The sequence below is a fragment of the Aspergillus pseudonomiae genome (genome assembly GCF_009193645.1).
Source record: "Aspergillus pseudonomiae strain CBS 119388 unplaced genomic scaffold BDV37scaffold_2, whole genome shotgun sequence".
NCBI lineage: Eukaryota > Fungi > Ascomycota > Eurotiomycetes > Eurotiales > Aspergillaceae > Aspergillus > Aspergillus pseudonomiae.
Genome location: NW_022475994.1, coordinates 323,589 through 347,418, shown reverse-complemented (window position 1 = coordinate 347,418; position 23,830 = coordinate 323,589). Strand labels below are relative to the sequence as shown.

The 23,830-nt window shown below is 52.4% G+C and overlaps 7 protein-coding genes across 7 annotated transcripts; 3 read left to right on the top strand and 4 right to left on the bottom strand.

The window, feature by feature from the left end:
• Positions 1 to 1,157: 1,157 nt before the first annotated feature.
• BDV37DRAFT_277875 (EthD domain-containing protein) lies at positions 1,158 to 1,710 on the bottom strand (the record flags this gene model as incomplete). The annotated part of the gene is made up of 2 exons (XM_032085886.1): positions 1,158 to 1,475; positions 1,561 to 1,710. The coding sequence occupies 2 exons, from the start codon at positions 1,708 to 1,710 to the stop codon at positions 1,158 to 1,160; spliced, it is 468 nt and encodes a 155-aa protein (XP_031946851.1).
• Positions 1,711 to 2,085: 375 nt separating this feature from the next.
• BDV37DRAFT_277874 (Zn(II)2Cys6 transcription factor domain-containing protein) lies at positions 2,086 to 3,594 on the bottom strand (the record flags this gene model as incomplete). The annotated part of the gene is made up of 1 exon (XM_032085885.1): positions 2,086 to 3,594. The coding sequence occupies one exon, from the start codon at positions 3,592 to 3,594 to the stop codon at positions 2,086 to 2,088; it is 1,509 nt and encodes a 502-aa protein (XP_031946850.1).
• Positions 3,595 to 4,660: 1,066 nt separating this feature from the next.
• Positions 4,661 to 6,592, top strand: BDV37DRAFT_78762 (MFS general substrate transporter). Its single transcript, XM_032091217.1, has 3 exons — positions 4,661 to 4,953; positions 5,009 to 5,333; positions 5,393 to 6,592. The coding sequence occupies exons 1-3, from the start codon at positions 4,742 to 4,744 to the stop codon at positions 6,476 to 6,478; spliced, it is 1,623 nt and encodes a 540-aa protein (XP_031946849.1). The 5' UTR covers positions 4,661 to 4,741; the 3' UTR covers positions 6,479 to 6,592.
• On the bottom strand, positions 6,581 to 8,179 carry psoB (hydrolase psoB). The gene has a single exon (XM_032091218.1). It carries the CDS (start codon positions 7,978 to 7,980, stop codon positions 6,706 to 6,708), a length of 1,275 nt encoding a protein of 424 aa, XP_031946848.1. The 5' UTR covers positions 7,981 to 8,179; the 3' UTR covers positions 6,581 to 6,705.
• Positions 8,180 to 8,318: 139 nt separating this feature from the next.
• BDV37DRAFT_277871 (uncharacterized protein) lies at positions 8,319 to 8,822 on the top strand (the record flags this gene model as incomplete). The annotated part of the gene is made up of 1 exon (XM_032085884.1): positions 8,319 to 8,822. One exon carries the CDS (start codon positions 8,319 to 8,321, stop codon positions 8,820 to 8,822), a length of 504 nt encoding a protein of 167 aa, XP_031946847.1.
• Positions 8,823 to 9,276: 454 nt separating this feature from the next.
• On the bottom strand, positions 9,277 to 10,629 carry BDV37DRAFT_292698 (zinc-binding alcohol dehydrogenase family protein; the record flags this gene model as incomplete). Its single annotated transcript, XM_032089233.1, has 1 exon — positions 9,277 to 10,629. The coding sequence occupies exon 1, from the start codon at positions 10,354 to 10,356 to the stop codon at positions 9,277 to 9,279; it is 1,080 nt and encodes a 359-aa protein (XP_031946846.1). The 5' UTR covers positions 10,357 to 10,629.
• Positions 10,630 to 23,134, top strand: nrps14 (PKS-NRPS hybrid synthetase psoA). The gene is made up of 5 exons (XM_032091216.1): positions 10,630 to 17,348; positions 17,417 to 17,733; positions 17,789 to 17,826; positions 17,881 to 18,487; positions 18,542 to 23,134. The coding sequence occupies exons 1-5, from the start codon at positions 10,903 to 10,905 to the stop codon at positions 23,047 to 23,049; spliced, it is 11,916 nt and encodes a 3,971-aa protein (XP_031946845.1). The 5' UTR covers positions 10,630 to 10,902; the 3' UTR covers positions 23,050 to 23,134.
• The last annotated feature ends 696 nt before the right edge of the window (positions 23,135 to 23,830 follow it).

The window sequence follows — 23,830 nt, the reverse complement described above, 5'->3', positions numbered from 1 at the left end:
ATCGCGACCCACGGAATCGCGAAAGAATTCGGTCTTCGGCTTCGAGAATGTATTACATTTGCCTTGGGCAAGGTTTTCCCTATTTAGTTAGGTTTCCCTTGACTGTTATGTGAATGCAAAGGCTTTTCTATAAAACCCTCTATCTACTGGCATCTTCAGATATAGACAGTCTTCAGTTATGAAATTTGCTTTGTGCCGTAGTCTGCGTTCCTATAGGGGATAGAACCATGACATTGCTGATTGATTAGTAAGGTCTACTCAACGAGCCCACAGAAAGGACGGCGACAATAAAGAACATCCCGCGAACAGATGACACAGGTGGGAACTTACCCGGGTAATAGCCACAGTGAGATGGCCAGGATTGTCTCTTGAATTGGAGACTGCTCCTTGAGACAGATTTCTATCTCTAGAGATCTACCATTCTGATGGCCGTCTTTCATTCTCGTGATTGCTCTGGGAGGATCAGCATGGATTATAAAACCTGAAGATGACCGCCTGGGGCCTTGCGCGTATACGCCAGAGCCAGACGCAAAGGCGTAGGACACTGATGCACCAAACTGGGCCAGAATGGCTTTCTGTTCATCCTCAAACCTTGACTCATCACTTGATCTGGGGTCATGTCCGGACGCGATATCTCACACAGCATCATGGAGTCCTGTCGTTAGACAACTCCTTTGGATGGGGAAACATGCTTTGGTTATGACCTTTTCGGGATGCCGAAGATGGAAACTCGCGGGCGCGGTAAGATAGCTATACTTGGTAACGATATCGACTACGTAGGTAGTTGTTATAGGGACTGAAGTGGCTATAGGTCGTAGATCTTCTGTATAACGGACGTATTTGTCTATGCCTTGGCGCCTTGATGTGAAGGATCACTTAGTTAACGGAGATCCCGATGTGGCGCCAGCGATCTTCTTGCCGTCCGCCATTTAGATTCAAACCAGATGTTCGGATACCAGAAACCCTAACTCTAAACTAGCTAAGCTAACTAGCCAGACAACAAACTCTTGGTTTAGAAGCTTGTCCAGGCTGACGTGAAAACCCAAGATTCCTTGGCGGACACCATCTACGGACTAAAAGTGTGTATGAACAGAGAGTAAAACAATGCTAGTAGTAATCAAGTAGGCCTGCTATATCTTCTATGCAAAGCAATAGACTCAAAGCGCGAGCTGAATAGCAGACGCCTGCTCAAAGCTCTCATACTGCGACTTCCCGTCTATCAAATTAACCGCCTGCTCATCGGCAACATAGGTCTCCACCCATCCCAACCGGGCCACAACCCCCTTCTGACTAATAAATGGCCCTTCAATGGACTTCAGAGCAATGAAGTCTGGGTCCGTCGACACCGTCACCAGGCCTGCGATCTCGCGGAAGTAGAACTCCACCGTGAGGTCGTGGTCGTCGACGGTCCAGCCATTCTGGAGACGCTCGCTTGCGGCGCGCAGCACGTTCTGTACCGGGCTGGGGGTGAAGTGCTAGTTCTGTGAGCTTTCTCTTGTGGTTTTGCTTGGGGGTGCTGAAAAGAGCAGGGGTGAGAGTGCTTGCGGGAGGGAGCCTCACATAGCTATATGTCTCCAGCTTATGCCGTTGAAGGATCTCGATGACTTTGGGGATATACTCCTCGGTCAGGAAGCGGTGGCATTCTTCTTCAGAAGAGTCTGGGTTGCGGTAGTGGGCAAGTGTTAACTTGAGCAGACGTTGCGGGGCCATGATGGTTGAAATTGCGGGGTGGAGGAGGAGGAGAAATGACAGGGTCTTGGGCTCATACAGAGTCTGCTGCATGGGTTGTCCTATTTATGATTCCCTGCATCTTGCACGGACGCCGAGTCTTGGCTGATCGCTACGGTCCGATGTGAAGTTCGCCGATTCGGTGACCCCATGGCCGATTAAAAGTTGGACGCAGCGCCGGCAGAATACGAACGTTTATAATCTACTGCTATTTTCATCTTATCATCTTCGTATAGACATAATGGGCTCCACCCATACACCGCGTTTGCTCTAGTAGCTGAAACACGAGAAGTCATGATGGCTGCACCGGTTCTAGCTTTCTTGGGTTACATCGTTTAATATTCGTCATTGCGAGCGTTAGCCGCGCAACCGCTGGACCTCGCGACAGCAGCTCTGCAGCCGTGCTGCTACCTGCATGAATTGGCTTTCGCGTTCGCGAACCGCCACCATGATCATCTTGACGGCGTTGTGGCCGTTGGGAGGACTTGGGGGCCGACTGACGTCGATATCCCCCATCTCCTCGGCCAAGAAAGGGGCCGTGAGCTTGTTCACCAGGTCTCCCAGGCGATCGAGCAATTGTAACGCCGATTGAATCACCAATACGATGTGCCCTGCGGGATCGTCCATGGCGAAGGCACCGATCTGCAACGAGGGGAGTGGAATAGCTGAGCCCTCAGCCAGGGCAGTGCCAAATTTGTCGGCGGTTTGCGAGAACGTGATGTGGTACGTTTCGATGAGCCGCAGGTAAGTAGATAGAGCGTGTAGTAGTGATGCTTGGTCGAGGGCCGTCTCCGGCTGCTGAGAGTCGATCTCTGAAAAGCCGGGGGTGCTCTGGGGGGTGGCTTTGATGATCATCTGCTGGAACCGTGAGGAAAATGAGGATGATCCAACCAGCGGCGATTTCCATTGCGAGTTCGGTGCAGTATTGGTCTGGGCAGTCCAGTTGCCCCCGCGACGCAGAAGGTTAATGAAACGTTGGGTGAGAACGAAAGTCGTGTCAATCGCGCAGTCAGAGGTGGGAGTAGTGCTACCATTTCCGCCCGGGTTTGTGTTCATTGAAGTGGAATCGAATACAACAGGATCCTCTAAGGTGTGCCGGATCAAGTCTATATCGAGCTCCAAGAGGTCTTCCATAAACTGCTGTAGAAAACGCGTCTGTGGACCGACCTTGCGACCGCCATCAGCTGCTTGTGACAGGTCCAAATGCCGGGTTGGGCCAGCACCATTTTCTGGGGGAACAGTCTCCGGCACACCCAGTCCCGAGAAGGGCTCAAGGAAAGAGAGGTGGGTATCAGTGATCGGAGTGAGGGTTGCCTCGCTTGGACGAGTGAAGCGAGCAAAGACATCAGAATCCATGGGTGCGTCCGAAAGACTCAGCGACCGTGGAAAGCCTTCCGGTATTGTGACGCTGGGATCTACGCCGATACATAGGTCCGGTAGCGACGGCCCGGCAGTGGTAAGTGGTGTATTCTCGGCATTTATAGTGTGAGGCTGCTCCTGGCAGTCATCTTCCGGGTATTGGCGACCCCGGTACGAGTGGTTGGCGCTCTCCAGCCCACATATCCCAGAGGGATCCGGAGTACTCAACTGGTTCTGTGCGTCCAAGTTGGCCAAATGTGGTCTCAGGCGCTGTGCTATTTGAGGTGCTAATTTTACATTCGACTGTCCGTCGCTCATCCATTTGGATGTTTGGGAGTCGGATCGGCGAAGTTGATGGTTCGGTCGGCGACCGCGATTGGAGGGACTGAACACACAGCTGGCGCCAGCTCTCTGACAACGGCTACATTTCCCTGCATCGTTCCGGTGACATCGCAATTTGAGATCGTGGCAGCGATCGCAGGCTTGCCGTGACGGTGGTTCATACATTCTCCGGGGCCCGACGTCGAGATTCTTCGGGCACGTGTGGGGGGGGAGATGTTGGGAGAGGCGGGGAAAGAAAGAGCCTAAGAGATGATGCGGCTCTTACAAAGAACGGTTGTTTGCCTTGGGAAACCCTGCTACCCAGTGACACATGGAACTTGCATTTCTGACCTGGTCCCTGTTATATTTGTATGTCCAGGTTTAGTTGCGATCGAACAAGTGCCATTTATTTGCTGCTTGTTCTTTTGCGTCACTCGTGTTCAATCATACTGGGGGCCTCGCCATGAGATTGGGTTGGGCCCGCAGATTGGACTGGTTGGCGATCTCCGGGCTGACCTTTCCACGAATGACGCGGAGCTGGGCGGCTTTGGTGCTTATTGTACATAAGAACTAGCAAAGCTCAGGTAAGCGGTTGCGGCTTGTATCTCCGGCAGAATATCCTAGTGGCTTTGGGTGATCTTCGTCACCTCCTCAACGGCAGGTACGAGCTATCTAGAATCTCGTATTTATATTCGTATACAGACATGGATCTAGAGATTCATGAAGAAGATACTATCCCCTATCAGGAAAATGATCATATCCTGGAATTCTAATATAGTACTTTTCGTAATTTATATAGGAAAGTCTGCAACTGACGAAACTCAAAAACTCTTCAAAAGGATGTACTATATTTATGCAGTCTATCTATATGGGATATGGCGTGACTTGTGGCTGAGAAATTCGCATTATGACAGGCGCCATTTTCTATCAATGGTCATGCACAGGTGGTCTACACCTCTGGCTCGGCTACGATAGTGCTTACGGCCCGCCATGGGTAGCCATCCTGGTGGCGTTAAAAGCGCTCGCAGGAACCGGTGCTTGCTAATCCAGCGAAAAAGTACGGAAGATCTCAAGGAAGTGCGTGTATATAGCGACAACTGCCGTGTCCATAGCATGGATGAATTCGGTGACCTTGGACCAATCAGAGGCCCGAAATGTTCGTATATGTGATCTGAAAGAAACATCACCGAACTTCAATTCGGCGTCGGCCATGTTGACAAATGCACCACCCAATTCTTAGAAATCTCTTTTCGATCATGTCCTTTTTCTGCGCGCGAGACAGCCGCTTCGGCTTGCTCGATTCTCGATTCTGTACTATACACGAACCGGTACAATGTCGGACACCTCGGACACTGCCATACAGCCCGTCGAAAAGAAGCAGGGGAAGGGATGGCGCTTCTGGGCGATCTATATCTCACTTTGCGTGTCAATCCTGCTAGCTGCCGTGGAGTCGACGGTCACGTCAACCGCATTGCCGTTCATCTCGGATGAATTGCGTGCGGGCGAGGACTATGTTTGGTTTGTCAACTCATTCTTCCTCACGAGGTAAGCCCGTTCTCCTGCAGAGGCCCTGCGGTGGATGAGACTAACCTTTTCCAAGTGCTTGCTTCCAACCCCTCTTTGGACAGACTGCGGACCTCTTCGGACGACGATGGCTGATGATCGGCGCTGTGGCCTTCTTCGTCCTCGGCAGTGGTATCAGCGGCGGTGCCATCAACTCTGCCATGATGATTGCCGGGCGGACAATCCAAGGAATTGGTGGAGGTGGTATCAACGTGATGATCGATATGATTGTCAGCGACCTCCTCCCATTGCGTGAAAGAGGAAACTTTATGGGGATGATCTTCGCCGTGTTCTCCATTGGCACCTCCCTCGGTCCGTTTATCGGAGGTGCTCTGGTACAACATAGCTCCTGGCGATGGGTGGTAAGTGCTTGCTTGATACTGATACCTGATGGGACGTGTTTGGCTCACAAAACTCACAGTTCTATCTGAACCTCCCGATTGGCGGAACCGCACTCGTCTGTTTGTTCTTCTTCCTCCATGTCAACTACCAGAAAGAGCCCTGGCAGAAAAAGCTCAAGCGAATTGATTATATCGGCAATGCGCTACTCATGACCTCCATCGTTTCCATCCTGCTCGCTCTCACCTGGGGCGGTACCGCCTACCCCTGGTCCAACTGGCGCATCATCATTTGCCTGGTGCTCGGATTCGTCGGCATGATAGCCTTCCATCTATACGAGGCCAGCCCGTGGTGCGTAGAGCCCATGATGCCACCACACATCTTCGGCAACCGGACCTCCTTCTCCGCACTGATACTATCCTTCATCCACAACATGCTCACCTTCTGGGTGGTCTACTTCATCCCCGTGTACTTCCAGTCGGTCAAGCTGTCGAGCTCGACTCGCGCCGGTGTGCAGTTCTTGCCCAGTGTAATCCTTGCAGTACCCACCGCTATGGCCGCAGGTATCATCCTCACCAAATGGGGCCGCTACCAGCCCATGCACGCCGTGGGCATGGGTCTGGCCCTGTTAGGGCTGGGCCTCTTTACCCGCCTCGATGCCGATTCAAGTGATGCCGAATGGATCATCTACCAGATCATCACCGCCATCGGGCTCGGCCTCCTGCTCACGACGACCCTGGCCGCGGTGCAGGTTCCCTTGGAAGAGAAGGACGTGGGCCTGGCCACCGCCACCTGGGCGTTTATTCGCAGCTACGGCGCTATCTGGGGCATTTCCATCCCGGCTGCGATTTTCAACACGCAATTTGGGCGCTTGTCCAGTCGCATCTCGGACCCTGCTGTTGCGGCGCAGCTGGCCGGCGGCGAGGCTTACTCTCATGTCTCGGCGACTTTCATCAAGTCTCTTGAGCCTCAGGTTCGGGATGAAGTCATCAGCGTGTACTCGGATACGCTTAAGCTGGTTTGGCAGGTTTCGCTCGCTTTTGCGGCCCTGGGATTTATTATCGTCTGGTTTGAGAAGCAGCTCAAGTTGCGTACGGAGTTGGAGACGGAGTATGGGATCGTGGATCCGAAGAAGGAGAAAGATAGTGAAGGGGGTGTTGCAGCGTAGACAGTGGGGTGGGGACAATTTGCGTCGGAGGTACCAATAGATAGTTAAAAAAAATTGACTAAGGGAAGGAGAATTGGAGAAGAATGATTCGGTGTTTGTGTGGTGCGCTTGTGAATTGCTTGGATTGCATGGATTGTCTTCATAGTCGACTACGTTATTCCGATAATACTAATTTAATACGTTGCAAATTTCCCAGGTTGCTTTGTACCTCCGACATACCCAGACGGTTATACACTTCGATGGATCCCAAACTGCTCATCCAGGAAAGCGAACACACGATGCTGCGCTAAGCCAAAAATGCCAACCTTGGCCTGCAGCCCGCCGTCAGACACTTCCTTGCCAACCCACAGACGCTTACGCTCGTCGGGAAGATGCGCCAACCGGGCAAACACCTTGTTCGCGCTGGGGTCCTCGGTGGCGTAGATGGACGCCGCAGCACCCGTGACCATGACAGGGCACTTGACCCGATCAAGGTACTCCCCACCATCTGCAGTCCGGAGAGTGAAGTCCTGCATACGTCGCATGGCATCCGCAGGGGTCTTCATACCCATGGCCCACTTTACCTGGTTCATCTCCCATTTGATCTGGAAGTTGAGCCGGGACAGGATATTCATTGTGCCGTTAAAGATGCCATCGCCCAGCCAACCCGACGTCCAGGCCTTGATAAAAGGAGCCGGCATGCGAGTGATGGCAACTTCCCACATGGAATAGAACGGGTCGACCGCGATACAGGCGGAGATGCGGGGATCGGCTGCACCTCTCAGTGCGTAATACCCTCCCAACGTGGCGCCATGGAGCGCAATGCGAGTCAGATCGAGCTCCAGATCGGGATGCTGCGTCGCGAATCCGTAGAGAAAGTCCACCACGGCCCCGGTGACAACCTCCCAATCAGGTCGCATGTATGAGTGGGCCTCGCGGCGCAATACAATGCCCTGACCGGGGCCTTCGAATGTCAGCACGGCATATCCCAACTCGGGTCCTGAGGCCCCGCCAATAAAATACAGCTCCTCAACGGTCGAGTCCAGACCTCCAGTACTGATCAAGACAGGAGTCTTGGCATCTCGTAAGCGCTTAGAGGTTGGGGGCAAGTAGAGGTAGCCGGGCAGATGAATGCCCTCGTATGGGATGTCCACTTCGTAGACAGGTCCGTCCAGGAGATGAGTGGCTTTTTTGAAGTTCTGGATCGAATGCTCCGCTGTTTCGAGAATGCGGTCATCTGGTCGCGTGTTGAGCATGAATTGAGCGGCGCGAAAATAGTTCGCAGATCGGAGCAGCGCATTGCGGCGGGCTACTTGATTTCCTTGTAGCTCAGCCTCTTTGGCTAGGGTTTCTGCTCGGGATCCGGCTTTTGTCCATGCATTGTACCAACTGTTCGGGTCTTGCTCTTTGATGAGAGGGAGGACATCGAGGGCCTCGCCGATCTCGCATCCGCCAAAGGTTGCAGATCCAAGTAGTCGGACGAGTTCGAAGTTGAAGAAGCCGTCTTTGAAGAACTGGTACATTTTCGAAATGAGCCCACGCTTGAGACTGGGAATCTGTAGGGGTGGCGTGGTGCATTACATATCGACATCCAGCGGAGTTGACTAAGTTGAGCTTGTGTTGGTTTTTACTTGTGCTTACTGTTCGATCGTAGTCTTACAGGCGATTCGGCATCCAACGTCGCCGAAACATTCGGGTCCGATGCATAGGATCGCCGAAATCAATGGTCGTATGTTGTCGTATGATTGAAGGAGAGACAGATGGAATATCGAGGTTGTATAACTACAGCCACGAGCCTTGGGAGACTGCACGCAAACCAGGACAGCCAACAGCCTCCAAGCAACCAAAAATATCCAGCGCCATGACAACCACAGACCTGAACCTCGGCCTCAATCTCCTGAGACTGGCCCCTCTGGTCATCTCAACCGCGTCCGTGATGTGCGGAATTGACCAAACCACCGCAATCCGACCCTTCGCGCAGCCTGCTCTCGCTAAAGCCGGTGGACCTGTTCTCCCACATTGGTTCCCGGGCTTCTTCGATCGCACCATCGCCGTTGTGGGCGCCTCGTATCCGCTTGCATTTGGAACAGCGCTGATCAATACGTGGAAATACGGGGCCACACTCGACCCCATCACGAAGTACTTCTACTGGGCTGGAATGGTGTTCTCCGCGGGGCATTTTCTCTACGGCCCGGGAGCGATGAAGATCATCGCACGGATCTGCGAGAAGGAAGAGCCGGGCTCGAAAAACACCCAGGCGACACACGAGTGGCTCGCTATGAACTTCATCCGCATGCTGACGGTTGATGGACCCGGCTGGATCATGTACTTCTGTGCCGTGTTGTCTGCAGTGCGTTTCCCGTAAGGTGCAGGCAGCAGGCCTTTGCGCGGCGAGGTCGCATTCTAATTTCTGACACAATGTGGGTGGAGAACGTGTATCATGGTGGCAAATGGGGGCAGGAATATCTGAAGTGAGATGGAATGGGTTTTGTTTATAGGTTGATGCAATTACTAGCCAAGGGCATTCTCGTTTGTTCAGAGTGAGGTTGATTAGAGCACGCAAACAATATAAACATGTCATGGAACAACACGTGCGGAGACCCTGAAGAACATCTGTGCTGTAATTCGGCTGTTAATAGATTGAGTTTGACCACGGCTTTAAGTTTCAAGTTGCATGCAGAATACGAGTTTCAAAATAATAATCTAGTTCTACTTGTTGTTTGAAAATGACTGAGAAGAGTTTAGCCGGTCATGTATGTATGTTTGTCATTCAATCAATTTCCCGAACCCCCCCCCTGTTCTCCTAACAAATTCCCGGATTACCCCTGTCCAACCACATATACCAACTTGGACGCATGCACTTCGCCCCTCTTTAGCCTCTCAAGGCCATCGGACACCCCGGCCAACCCCCCTTCCACGATAGTGGGCTGCTGCGGATGAAGCTTACCCTCTTCGAGCAGCCTGTCAATCTTCGGACACCATGAAACCCCGAACTCATAATCCTCAGGCGTTGGATCCCGGTGGAAGGCGCCACCAAGCCCCACCTCTTCGCCGGTCACCGTGAACGCGAGAATCCATTCTGCATGGATGTCTGGTCGGAGGCGTTGCACGCGGTCGGGGAATGGGTCAAGCGAGACGTACCGCGCCCCCGGTTGACTCCGCAACGCGTCGTAGCAGATACCCATGCTGCTCGTGCTTGAGATGCAGTCTAGCGCATAGCCAAGCTCATCCTGCGTGTACGTGCGTATATCCTTGCCGCACGTGTCCGAGTGATAATCAAATGCCACTTCTGCGCCGAGATCTTTGACTAAGCCGAAGTTCTTGGGCGAACAGACGGCGATGACACGATATCCAGCCATCCGCAGAAGTTGGATGGCAATGACACCTGATGAGGATGCTCCTCCGTACACAAGCACGGACGGCGATGAAGGCGTCACCTTGCGTTCGGCAAAGGAAAGACCGAGGGTTTTGAACAAGGAGAGCCCACCAGTTGTCGCACCGATTCCAATGGTTGCCGCGCTCTCAAACGAAATATTGTCTGGGATTCGATAGAGCAGGTCGGCCTTTGCCACAAGGTATTCGGCAAAGGATCCGTTCGACGGGCGGAGAGGATTCGCACCCATGATCCATCCACACACTCGTTCCCCTTCATTCAGTGCTCGTTTGCATTTGGGACCAACAGGACCTGCCACAGTCCCGGAAAAGTCGCACCCGCTGATAGCCCCTGGGGTACTGGAGTAGGCCAAGGTCTTCCAGTCCACCGGGTTGAGGGCAATCGAATGAACTTTGACTAAGACTTCATCTTCTCCTGGCTGAGGTATTTCGACGTTGGACTCCAGCCGGACCCGGCCGGGGCCCTCTGCCACTATGGCGTACTGTGATGGCATCTTTTGTCTCATGGAGGGTGTTTGTCGAATGGATACATACGCATGAATCCTTCCTTCTATATTGTGACAGATGTCTTGCTTCGTACCCTTAGCGCTTACTTTCTCATCTCCGACCCTCCACCAGCACGCCGTGCTGATTACCGAGGAGATCCTCCAAGTCGGCCACCTTCCTCATTTTGGAGATCACGTATTTCGGACTTTCTCAGACTCACTGAGAGCCAAGAGGGGAGGCTTGTCTCAGGAATACGCCGTAATCGGCGGTCTCAGGATTCACACCTGGGGAGGTGATCGGCGTCCCTTGTGTTGCTTCTGCGGCACATGGAGAATAGCCTCTTTTTCCGCCGGGACTTCTCTGGATTCAAACAGCTAAGGCTATCTTGTTGGTAGGCTCTGCTTCGGCGATGTGTCGTGGGGGCCAATATCAGTTTTATCCGGCCACTTCATGAGATAGACCTATATGACGATGTGCAAGGTATGCGGGCAGAATATGATCAATATACTCATTTTCAAAACCTCTTCGTCGTCTGTTTTAGAGGTGTAGACAAATTATAGACCAAAATGGCTGTTGGTAATGAACCTATCGCCATCATTGGCGCTGCCTGTCGATTTCCTGGCGGTGCCTCCTCCCCATCTAAGCTATGGGATCTATTGCACCACCCTCGCGATCTTTCTAGAAAGCCTCCAACAACTCGTTTCAATGGGGATGGCTTCTATCATCCCAACCCGGAGCACCATACGACAACCAATGTCACAAACTCTTATTTCCTGGAGGAAGACCACCGACTGTTCGATGCAACCTTTTTCAACACCACCCCGAAAGAGGCGGAGGCGATCGACCCACAGCAGAGGCTTCTCCTGGAGACTGTGTATGAGGCCATGGAATCTGCCGGTCTAACTCTGAAAGGAATGGAAGGAAGCGAGACATCCGTTTATGTGGGACTGATGTGCAATGATTTCCACGACATCCAAGTCCGTGACCCTGACTACCTCCCACAATATATTGCCACCGGCGCATCTCGCGCGATCATCTCGAATCGTGTGTCCTACTTCTATGATTGGAAAGGGCCTTCCATGACCATCGACACGGCATGTTCGTCCAGCCTGGTGGCGATTCATCAGGCCGTTCAAAGCCTCCGATCCGGTGAGAGTACAACGGCATGTGCAGCTGGTGCCAATCTGCTTCTCAGTCCGGAGAACTATCAGGCAGAGTCCAATTTACACATGCTTTCTCCCTCTGGATGGTCCCAGATGTGGGATGCCAAGGCTGATGGATATGCTCGTGGTGAAGGCATTGCGGCTGTGTTTCTCAAGACCCTGTCCAGTGCATTGGCTGATGGAGATCATATCGAGGGTATTATCCGGGAAACCGGCGTGAATTCGGATGGTCGTACACGGGGTATTACCATGCCGAGTAATGAGGCTCAGCTGGCCTTGATTCGTGCTACTTACGCAAAGGCTGGGTTGGACCCCCTCCGGCCGGACCAGAGATGCCAGTACTTTGAGGCTCACGGCACCGGCACCCCTGCAGGTGACCCCCTGGAAGCATCTGCCATCAGTCGAGCATTTTTCAATGAGCAAAGTGTTGACCCAGGCAAGCTACTTGTCGGGTCTATCAAGACCGTGGTTGGTCACACGGAGGGAGCCGCTGGAGTGGCTGGAGTGTTGAAAGCTATGCTTGCCATGCAAAATGGCATTGTTCCTCCCAATCAGCATTTTGAGTCGCTTAACCCGGGTGTCAAGCCTTGGTATACGCACTTGGAGATTCCAACAGCGCCACGCAAATGGCCTGCGACAGCAGAAGGCACTCCCCGACGAGCAAGCATCAACTCCTTTGGCTTTGGCGGCACCAATAGCCATGTTATTCTTGAGCATTATGACCCGGCTATTCATAACCCATCTATTCATGACAAGTTGCTGCAAGAGGGAGAGCTAACCGTGAGCGCGGCTGTCACCGAGCGTCCACTTTCGCTCCCAATCGTCCTGTCTGCCCATACCGAACAATCCCTCCTCGGTATGATCCAAGCATATTCAGAGTACTTGAAGACAAACGACTCGGTTGATCTGAAGAGCCTTGCATGGGCATTGCTTGAACGTCGTAGCGTGTTCCCTGTCAGAATTGCCTTTTCGCCCGGCTCCCAGAAGGATGTTATCGCGCAGATGGACGCTGCCATTGAACGTGGACGTGACGCCGGCACACGGCTGAAAATCCTAGACCTTGAGGCTGGACCTCGTATTCTGGGCGTTTTCACCGGCCAAGGCGCTCAATGGGCCACCATGGGCCGGGCCCTGATTCTTCATTCGCAGCTCTTCCGAAAGACAATTGAGGACTTAGAACAACATCTGTCTGAACTGCCACATCCGCCTTCATGGTCTTTGAAAAAGGAGATCATGGCGTCTCCAAAAACATCTCGCCTGGAAGAAGCTGCTTTATCTCAGCCGTTGTGCACGGCGGTGCAGGTTGCGACAGTGAATCTGTTGCATGCCGCTGGAGTCTCCTTCCATACAGTAGTGGGCCACTCTTCCGGTGAGATTGCGGCAGCCTACACCAGCGGGTGCATAACAGCCCACGAAGCTATTCGAATCGCCTATTATCGTGGCTACTTTGCCAACCTTGCAAGGGGATCGGATGGTCAAAAGGGTGGAATGCTGGCTGCCGGTCTTAGCTTTGAAGAGGCACGGAAATTTTGTGATCGCCCTGCCTTCAAAGGCCACATTGTAGTAGCTGCGAGTAACTCGCCATCCAGTGTCACACTGTCTGGAGATCTTGATGTCATCCTGGCTGCCAAGACTGCTCTTGATGCCGATGGCAAGTTTGCTCGGGCACTGAAGGTGGACACCGCATACCACAGTCCGCATATGCAGCCTTGCTCAGAACCCTATCTCGAAGCATTGACTGCCGTCCCAATCCATTCACAGTCATCCAAGCCCGGTTGTGCGTGGCTCTCTAGCGTCTACAGCGATAATGGACGGCCCAGAAAAGAGGAGCTTTCAGGCACATACTGGCGAGACAACATGGCCAACCCAGTCCTCTTCTCTGAGGCTGTGCAGGCTGCTTATGATAGGCGTGGCCCTTTTGATATTTGCATCGAGGCTGGGCCCCATGCTACGCTCAAAGGGCCTGCAACGCAAACCATCAAGGAAGTGTCTGGTAGCGCACGGCCTTACCAAGGAGCGCTGCACCGGGGCAAGGACGATGTGGTTTCCTTTGGCAGTCTTTTGGGATTCTTGTGGACACATCTTCCTGCAGGTGCCATTGACTTCAAGGGCTTCGCAACAGCCATGGGTGAAGATGTCCCACATCCTTTCCCCATCCCGAGGAATCTACCATCCTATCAGTGGGAGCACAACCAGGTCCATTGGAGGGAGGGGCGCCTGTCCAAGCAATACCGAGGCCGACCCCCATTTCATGAACTTCTGGGTACCAGGCTCCCTGGTGATGTTGAGCATGCACCTCGCTGGCGCAATATTCTTCGAGGAGATGAGGTGCCGTGGCTTCGCGATCATCGCTTCCAGGGCCAGATCATTGTTCCAGCCGCTGCTTACTGTGTGATGGCCGTGAGCGCGGCGCAATCACTCAGCAAAGGCCTTCCAGTTGAGACCATCGAAATTACTGATCTGGAGATCGAGAATGCCATCACCCTTCCAGATGGTCCGCCTGGGGCGGAGGTACTCTTCACTCTCCACCAAACTGAATCTACGGAGGGGGCAGACAAGGGTGTCATTCGTGCAGAATACGCCTGCTTTTCAGGTCCCGCTGATGGTTCGGGACCGATCAAGAAAATCTTTACAGGGAAGCTGTCTGTCTTTGTGGGCCGGTCACAGGACGCTGGTCTTCCAGCTAGGAGCAAGGTTCGTCCCATTCTCTACCCCATGGACGTCGATGACTTCTATGAACAAATGACGAGCATTGGTCTCAACTACACCGGATCGTTCCGTGGTATTCAAGCTGCGCAGCGCCGGCTTCACAATTCTACCATCCGTATTGGCGCTCCAGGAGAGGACAGTGCGTCGTTCCTTATCCACCCTATCACGCTGGATGTTTGTTTCCAGGCGATATTTGCCGCATATGCTTCACCAGATGACGGATCGCTTCGAACATCATTCCTTCCTCAGAAATTTGGCCGCATTGTCCTGGCTGTCCCTGAGTGTCAGGCCAATATCGACGCTCAGTCCAGTGTCACCGTCGACGCCGTTGTGACCAATATTGTGACCGCGAACACTTTCCAAATGCCTGCCATTAATGGTGACCTTTACGTATTTAATGAAAAGTCTGGAAAGATGCAAGTCTTGATTGAGGAATTGTTGGTCAGTTCTTTTGCTCCTGGCTCGGAAAGTGACGACCGCAAGCTATTCCTCGAAGACCGTTGGAACCTGGACATCCTGAGCGGTCTCAGTGCTAGTCGCAGCAGCCTTGAAATCTCTGAGAAGCAGGCGCCCACGGACGCAAGCAAGCGCGTTGCTCATTTCTACCTGAGAGAGCTAAGCAGGGAGGGCACAGTACCGCGTGTTATGCCAGAATATAAAAACCTCCTTCGATTTGCAAGCTCTCTCTCCTCTCAGAGCTCAGGTGGCAGTGCCTCTGAGAACTTGGCATGGGCAAGCGATACCGAGAATGACATCGCTGATCTTGTCAGGCAAGATCCCGATAATCATGATCTGAGATTGAGCAAGGCGATCGGAGAGAGACTCCCGGCTATTGTGAGCGGCGATGCGAATTTGGCGGACGACCATATTGCAGCGATCTTTGACCAAGCCCTTGGAAAAGGATCGACATTAGAGCTGGGTTATCGCCAACTTGGCTCAGTCGCCAAGCAGATCGCTCACAAGCATCCTCGGATGTCTATCTTGGAGATCGGTGCGTACGCGGGACGGGTTACAGGGTCCATTCTTCAGGAACTGGACGATGCTTTCTCGAGCTACACTGTTGCCCATACATCTTCCGCCTCACCGGACTACTTGGCGGATGTACACGGTGCTCTACCCAGTGGTATTTTGACAAAGGACCTGAATTTGAACGATGACCTTGAATCTCAAGGTTTCAAGGTTGGCTCGTTCGACCTTATCATTGCGGTCGGCCTAACACCTCTGCCTCTTCCCCTTCGTGAATCCCTCTCGAGACTTCGCGGACTGTTGAAACCTGGTGGCTTCTCCGTATTCTTTGAACCAACTGGCACCGCAATTCAGTACCCCTTCATAATGTCTATCCTTCCACATTGGTGGTCACTTGAAGATGAAGACCGGTCTGAAGCGAGAACAGTGCCACTGGTCACCTGGGATCGATTACTTCGCAAAACGGGCTATTCTGGTATTGATGCGACTCTCAATGACGGCTCAGAGCCTCAGACGTCTCTCATTGTGTCCCAGGCTACAGACAATGTTGTGAAATCTTTGCGGAAGCCTCTCCAGTCTCGAAAAACGGTTGGATCCTTCCCCGGGAAGCTATTGATCCTTGGCGGGAAGACCTTGATGACGTCCCAACTGATCAGTCAACTGGAACTGCTTCTCGAGTCTTGGTTTCAAACCATCCTGGTCGTGGACTCCCTTGAACACTTGAAAGAGAAGACCTTGGTGGATGTTACTGCTGTGTTGTCTCTGAAAGACATCGACTCCCCTTTCATCAAGGACTTCAACAAGAAGTCTTATTCTAACCTCAAACTGCTGTTCGAGCGTGTACCCAGTGTTTTATGGCTCCTGCAGGGACATCGCCAAAGCAACCCCTACCACGCCGCGTCACTCGGTCTTCTCCGTACTATTGCGGCGGAGATCCCACAGTTGCACCTTCAATGTCTTGACGTTGAGCAGACCGAGAACCAGGAGCTGCATCTCGCAGAAAGCATCCTTCGCCTAGTGATCATCCAAACAAAGAAGATTCGCAACGACAAATCCATTCTTTGGACTGCTGAGCAGGAACTCGTCCTTCATCGGGGTCTTTTCTGGCTCCCTCGGATTGTGCCCGTGAGGGAGCTCAATGATCGTCTCAACTCCATCAAAAGACTCCTACAGAGAGATGTTGATTCGTCTTCCATTCAGGTGATACTTTCCAAGACAATTTACGGCAGCGAAGCCGCCAGGTATACTGCTGTCCAGGGTCTCAAAAGGGACGCTTTCGTCTCTACTCCGAGCACGGACAGGTCGCTGCACTTGAGTGAAAGTTCACTTGTCGCAGTTCGAGTCTCAGAGGGAGTTTCTGTCTTCGTCGGACTTGGTCGGGATCTGACGACTGACGCTGAGTACTTGGCCCTCCTTCCTCAGAATTCCTCTCTGGTGACTGTTCCCGCCTCGTGGACGCAACGCCTTCAAGAGGGTTTTGCTCCAAGCCTTTCAATCGAGGCTGTCTTGAGATACTTGGTGGCTCGGCGGGTGGTAGACTTGGCCTCCTCGTCAGGATCAACGGTCGTGCATGGACTGGACAGCCTACTTGCCTCCATCGTTTGGGACAGAGCACAGACAAACGGGAAGCGCGTCGTTGTGGCCACTGACAGACCCAATGACACCTCCCTGCCGGCGCACATCCCTACGCTGTACCTTCATCCTCATGCGTCGAAGTTGATGCTTCGATCAAGTCTGCCTCGGGACACGAAAACGCTGATCGACATTTCTGTTGGGCAGAAGTTCCTTGGAAGGCTGAAGGATATCCTACCTCACGACAGCGTGGTACTCACATCAGATGTCGTGTTCAGCGACCATGCCTCCTCACACAGTGTGGACCAACCTGTGGGATTATGGCAAGATTTCTTTGTGCAGGCCATCGGTGATGCGAATCAAGCCCTTTCACGAGTGCGACCAACCGAGCTACTACAAGCGGCGTCTGATAGGTCTCCGTTGACAATCATTGACTGGACTGGTGACGAGCGACTACCCACCACCATTCAGCCACTAGATGCCTCTAAATTGTTTTCTAGCACGAAGACCTACCTTCTTGTTGGGCTGACGGGTGAATTAGGACAATTCCTTTGCAGGTGGATGATAAACAATGGTGCTCATCACATCGTTGTCTCCAGCAGGTGAGCTAGACATCATTTTCTTGAGAAAGCATGATTCGTAGGGAAGGCAGCTGACGGACAAATCATAGGAATCCTCAAAGAGGCACACGATGGGAGGCCGAGCTTCGTTCCATGGGGGCTGACCTGCACATCGAGCCTTGTGATGTTACGAGAAAACCGGATGTTGTCCGGCTCGTCCAGAAACTGCGAAACACGTTGCCTCCAGTTGCTGGCGTGGTCAACGGAGCCATGATTATGCATGACCAGCCCTTCGCAGACATGGATGAGGAGACCTTCCGCAAGGTGCTCCGGCCGAAGGTTGATGGGTCTAACAACCTTGACGAAGCGTTTTGGGATGCCCCATTGGATTTCTTCATAATGACTTCCTCCACCGCGGCTGTCGTTGGTAAGTTCCCGTCCTTCCAGGGAATAAGGATTCAAAGAATGACGTTCTTCGCTAGGAAATCCTGGGCAAGCAAATTATGCCACAGCAAATCAAGTATGTAACCCAAATCTCAGCTAGAAGCAATTACTGAACACAGTTTTTCTTTAGTACATGGTTGGTCTAGCCGCTCAGCGCAAAGCGCGAGGCGTGGCTGGCTCGGTTGTCGACATCGGAATGATCATGGGAATCGGCTACATTCGCCGCAGCGAGGGGAAGGCAACCTATGAACATTTCCTCGGCAAGCAGAACTTGATGCCAATTTCTGAGCACGACATTCGCGACATATTCAGCGAAGCCATCCTCGGTGGCCACCCTGTCACAGGCGAACGACCTCAAATCATGACCGGTCTGGCTAAAGTTGATCTATCTGATAGCAGCAAGCGGCCAAGTTGGATCGCCAACCCACGCTTCTCTCATCACAACTTCGAATCTGAGCCACAAAGGGCCCAGAGCGTTGGATCAGATGCGTCTCCTAAGACCAGACTCCGCCAAGCTGGCAACGCTCAGGATGCTTCACTAATCCTGCAAGAAATGTTTGCTGCTGAATTGGCTGTAATTCTGCAGTTGCCGCCCGACAATGTCAATAAGTCTATCTCTTTGTTGGAAATGGGGGCAGACTCGCTTGTAGCAGTTGAAATTCGATCCTGGTTCCTGCGAGAGGTTGGACAGGATGTGCCCGTCCTGAAGCTGTTGGGCGGTGCGAGCGTTGTGGACTGTAAGTATTCTTGCCTGAAAACCATATCTTTGATACTGACCTCGGTGACTACAGTATGTGACGAGCTAGCAGTCGAAGTCCTTGCAGACAATGCCGCTGGTGACGATGAGCCCGTTCCCGAAAAGCAGGAAAGCGACTTGACTGTTGGACAGAATCCACCGGAGAACGTTGGTCTTGCTGAGGACAAGGCACGCGTGGAATCGAGTGCCTCATCTGATGAGGACTCGACACCTGGAGATACTCAAGCACAACCGACCCCTGATACATCCGACAATGAGTCTACCACTTTGAGCAAGCCAGTCTTGCCTCCATGGCTGCGCATCGACCCCATGTCTTACGGACAATCTCGAATCTGGTTCCCTTCCATTTACCTAGAGGACAAGACCACATACAACTGCACAACCTCCTATCGTCTCAACGGGCTATTGGATGTTGGCAGACTCGAGACGGCACTGCGACTAGTGACTCAGAGGCACGAATCCTTCCGTACCTCGTTCCACACGGACAGCTTCACCGGTGACGCCAAGCAGGTCATTCTAAGAAGGAGCAACTTCAGGCTCCAAATCCTGAACTCTACGAATGATAAGAGTGATGTTGAACGAGAATTCAACAAAATGCACAGCCACGTCTATGACCTTGAGCGTGGTGATACCTTCCGTGTTGTTCTCCTGAGTCATGCACCTGACTATCACACTATTGTCTTTGGATATCACCATATCATGATGGACGGAGTCAGTTGGCAACTCACGCTCCAAGACATCGAACGATGCTATACCTCGCCGACGGTGAAACATCCAATCCCTTTGCAGTACTCGTTATTCGCAGAGAAGCAGCGACAAGCTATTGAGAAGGGTGTATATGCAAAGCAACTTCAGTACTGGAAGTCACAGTTCCGTGATCTACCGAGTGCCCTCCCCTTGTTCAGCTTTGCAAAGACCAGTTCGCGCAAGGCGATGACAAAATACGAAACCATCGAACTTGTGCGGCCTCTCGAGCCCGCATTGACGAATAAGGTGCGAGCAGCCAGCAAGAAAGCAAAGGTTACAACATTGCATTTCTATCTCACTGCCTTCCAAGTGATGCTTCATCATTTCCTCGGCGTTGATGATCAGTGCGTCGGTATTGTGGATGCAAACCGTACCAATCCGGATTTCATGCAGACAATCGGGTTCCTCTTGAATATGCTGCCATTGCGTTTCAAGCTTCAGAATGACCCAAGCTTTGAGGACATGGTCCAACAGACTCGCACTTCTGTCTATGCCGCACTTGGTAACTCAGACATCCCAATCGATCTCATTCTCGACGAACTGGACATTCCCAGATCGACCACCTTCCCCCCGCTGTTCCAGACAATCTTCAATTATCGGATGGGGGCCCTGAAGCAAAGTACTATTGGTGAAGTCGGCCTTGAATGGCATGATTACAAGGACGCACGGAATCCTTATGATATCACAGTCTCTGTCGATGAGAAAGACGATGGCACTGGCGGCTTCTTGTCATTGGGTTTGTTGGACTACTTGTTTGACCGCGAAGGCGGGCAATTGCTCATCACGGCATACGTCAACATTCTCGAGCAAGCTACTCTGGATCCCGGTATGCGACTCAGTGACTATGTTCTGTTCCCGGAAGGTGAATCTTCCAAGGCCACATCGTTGGGGCTAGGCAAAAAGATTGAAACTACTTGGCCGGACACGCTGTCGAAGAGAATCAATCAACTGGTCGAGACTCAGCCTGATGAACCAGCCCTGAAAGACTCTTCCGGAAGTGCCCTGACCTACCGTGCCATGGGTGACCGAGCAAACGCTATCGCCGCTTCACTCAGTACCCTTCCTTCGGTGCGAGCCGGGTCGCATATTGGCGTTTGCTGCCACCCGTCGACAGATTTGGTGTGTGCGCTTCTGGCAATTCTACGTCTTGGTGCTGTCTACGTGCCTCTTGATCCCAGTATGCCTGTCGAGCGTTTAGCATTGATCTGTGAAGAGGCGCAGCTACAGGCTCTGGTCCACGACAAGGTAACTGCCAGTATCGCGAAACATCTCCGTCCACAGGATAAAAACATCGTCGACCTGACATTCCTTCCAAGCCACACTGAAAAGACCGTTCCGGATCTCAGCGAAGCCGCATCAAACGCATTCATCATGTTCACAAGCGGCTCAACTGGCAAACCCAAGGGTGTCCAGCTAACAAATGCCAATTATATGTCCCATGTGCTTGCCGCATCCCAGCGAATGGGTCTGCAAAAGGAGACGGTCCTGCAGCAGAGTTCAGTCAGCTTTGATTTGTCGCTCGCTCAAATATTCTATTGTCTTTCCAACGGAGGTACACTCATCGTGACCGACAGCCAAAGGGATCCAGAGGCATTGGCAGCGTTGATCCAACGCGAAGGAGTGACGTTTACCTTCTGTGTGCCTTCTGAGTATTCGATTCTACTGCGATATGGCAGGGAGACACTGGCATCTTGCAAGTCCTGGCGCATTGCGCTCTCAAGTGGCGAGGCATTCCCAGTCAGCCTCAAGGAGAAGTTCCGTGATCTCCAACTTAGCACTCTAACAGTCTTGAATGCTTATGGGCCGACTGAAGGATCCATTGTTGCTACCATGTGTGAGGTAGACTACCAGGCGATCAATGATGAAAGAGTTCCAATTGGTAGTACGCTCGACAACTACGCCGTTTATGTCGTCGACGATGCGGCAAAGCCAGTCCCAGTCGGCTTTCCCGGTGAACTTGTTCTCGGTGGGCCTGGGATCAGCCCGGGATACTGGCGCAATCCAGAACTCACAAAGCAGAAGTTCATACCAGACTCAATCTCAGGCCCTGAAAAGGCGATCGACGGCTGGAAGACTCTTTATCGTACGGGAGATAAAGCACGCTTGCTTGAAGACGGATCCCTGGTCTATCAAGGCAGAATTGAAGGAGACTTGCAGGTCAAACTCCGAGGAGTGCGCGTCGAACTGGAAGAAATTGAAAATGCGATTCTTAACAGTGCCCATGGCGTGCTGTCTGATGCTGCGGTTGTCCTCAGAGGAGAAACAGAGAAGTTCCTGGCCGCGTTCGTTGTTTTCGCAGACGATCGTGAGCCCAAAGACAACTCATCCGAATATCTTCGATCTTTGCGCTCGACGCTCCCTCTTCCCTTGTTCATGAAGCCGGCCATCATCGAGAATCTGGCGAAGCTGCCAATGACGGCTTCGGGAAAGCTTGATCGTCGCGCGCTAAGCACTATTCCTTTGGGAGACATCCCTGGCGCTGGCTCCACTGAGATATTGACACCTACCGAACTCCAGTTGAGCGACATTTGGCAGACGCTTCTAGCAGATGTCGGCGAATCTCTGAAGATTGAGAAAGCATCTGACTTCTTCTCAGTTGGTGGTAATTCGCTCCTCCTGCTCAAGATGCAAGCTGAGATTCGCGATCGTCTCTCCATCGAACTTTCCCTGCCCGAGCTCTTCCAGAACAACACACTCGAAGGCCTTGCTGCGCGTATTGATGCAGCCGGTACTGGCACTTACTCTCAGATCGACTGGGAGGCTGAAACAGCTGTTTCCCCCGAAATCATATCCGTCAAGCCTGTGTCGCGCCCATCTAAGGCCGTTACTAAGTCAAAGACTGTTCTTCTGACTGGTGCCACCGGGTTCCTCGGTCGTGCCTTGCGCCAGCAGCTGGCCGATAGCCCGGAAATTGGAAAGATCGAGTGTCTGGCTGTGCGAAACCCCACCGCAGCCCGCGAGCAGTCGAAGAAGATCTCATTCCATGCAGGCAATCTCAACTTGCCTCTACTGGGACTCTCCGAGAGCGAGGCAGACAGGCTCTTCGCATCAGCTGATATTATCATCCACAATGGCGCTGATGTCTCCTTCATGAAGACTTATCACTCGCTTCGCAAGCCAAACGTGGAATCCACCAAGGAGCTTGTTCGCCTTGCCGCCAAGTATCAGACGCCCTTCCATTTCATCTCCACGTCTGGAGTTGCCCATCTCAGCGGGAAGGACTCTTATCCCGAAATTTCTGTCGCGGCTTATCAGCCCCCAACCGATGGGTCTGACGGGTATGTGGCATCCAAGTGGGCCAGCGAGCGGTTCCTCGAACGCGTCGCCGCTCAGACTGGACTGCCTGTGTGGATCCACCGACCGACGAGCGTGACAGGTGCTGACACCCCAACTATGGACATTGTGCATACCGTGCTGCGCTACTCCCGCCTCTTGAAGAGCGTGCCCGAGCTCCCGGGCTGGGGCGGATACTTTGATTTTGTACACGTGGAGTCCGTGGCTCGGACGGTCCTCGAAACTGCACTGGCAGGAGTCGCTGTCGACACCAAGGAGCCGGTATATGTTCACCACTGCGGAGAAACCGTCGTCCCCGTCCAGCAGGCTCGCGCCTACGTGGAAGAAGAGGTTGGTGAGACTGTTACCGCACAAGGTACAGCAGACTGGATCGCTGCAGCCTCTGCTGAGGGAATGGACCAGTTGGTCGCAGCTTTCTTGAAGCTGTTTGCAGATGGGACTGCTCACTCTCTTGTTTTGCCTCGGCTGGTCAAGGGTGGACCGGAGGCTTTGGAGGTTTGACGTTGGATAAAGGTCACGGATACAGATTGATGTAAGGATGCCGGAAGTGTTACTGTAATATAGAATTTCAGTTATATAGGACTCCTGTCATACAATCATTGGCAGGTAAATCGAGAAATCTCTACTTATTCTTACTTTGTTATCAGTGTGTGATCCAAATTACACTACACATTGGCACTGAGAGATGCCATATAGATAGTAAACTTATTTAGGCAGACAGTGGGATTAGGGCTAGATTCTGTCAAAGGTATAAATATTGAGAGACCCTACTATGCTTGTCTCATAGATTTAGTTTGGTACCTTGGTCATTAAGGTTAAATAAAGCTCTAACCTTAACCTTCTGGTCAATTCTTCTCCATAACGACCCCAGCTCTGGATTAGGTTTTTGAGCAGGCCAACCCGGTCCTAATATTAGTATACACATGCCTTTCTAACTACAATAAACGGGATAAGGGTAATGTGCACCTCAAGCTAGATACCGGAGATTATCATGTAGGACAGCTGGATGCTACACAAAGAAAGGAACACAAAGAAAACTGTCGCTGATGGGGCTGTCTGGGAGCAGGCCCCAGGGTATCCAATGACTAGCTTAGTCCCCATGAACCGTAGGGAAACATAAGACTGTACTGCAAAATGGCCCAAGCAACGCTGGATAGGCACTGCGTCCCGGTCAGCGTCATGGAAAGCGAATCAGACTTCCCTGAAAGAGAGTGCAGTGCTGGGAATGAAATGCTTCATTGTCTATTATGTAGTTGCTATTGGAATGAATACTGCTTTCATA

Coding starts and splice junctions, on each gene's coding strand:
- nrps14 (XM_032091216.1), top strand. CDS start 10,903: ATGGCTGTTGGTAATGAACCTATCGCCATCATTGGCGCTGCCTGTCGA. Junction 17,349..17,416: donor CACATCGTTGTCTCCAGCAG/GTGAGCTAGACA, acceptor GACAAATCATAG/GAATCCTCAAAGAGGCACAC. Junction 17,734..17,788: donor CTCCACCGCGGCTGTCGTTG/GTAAGTTCCCGT, acceptor GTTCTTCGCTAG/GAAATCCTGGGCAAGCAAAT.
- BDV37DRAFT_78762 (XM_032091217.1), top strand. CDS start 4,742: ATGTCGGACACCTCGGACACTGCCATACAGCCCGTCGAAAAGAAGCAG. Junction 4,954..5,008: donor AACTCATTCTTCCTCACGAG/GTAAGCCCGTTC, acceptor ACCTTTTCCAAG/TGCTTGCTTCCAACCCCTCT. Junction 5,334..5,392: donor ATAGCTCCTGGCGATGGGTG/GTAAGTGCTTGC, acceptor CAAAACTCACAG/TTCTATCTGAACCTCCCGAT.
- psoB (XM_032091218.1), bottom strand. CDS start 7,980: ATGTACCAGTTCTTCAAAGACGGCTTCTTCAACTTCGAACTCGTCCGA.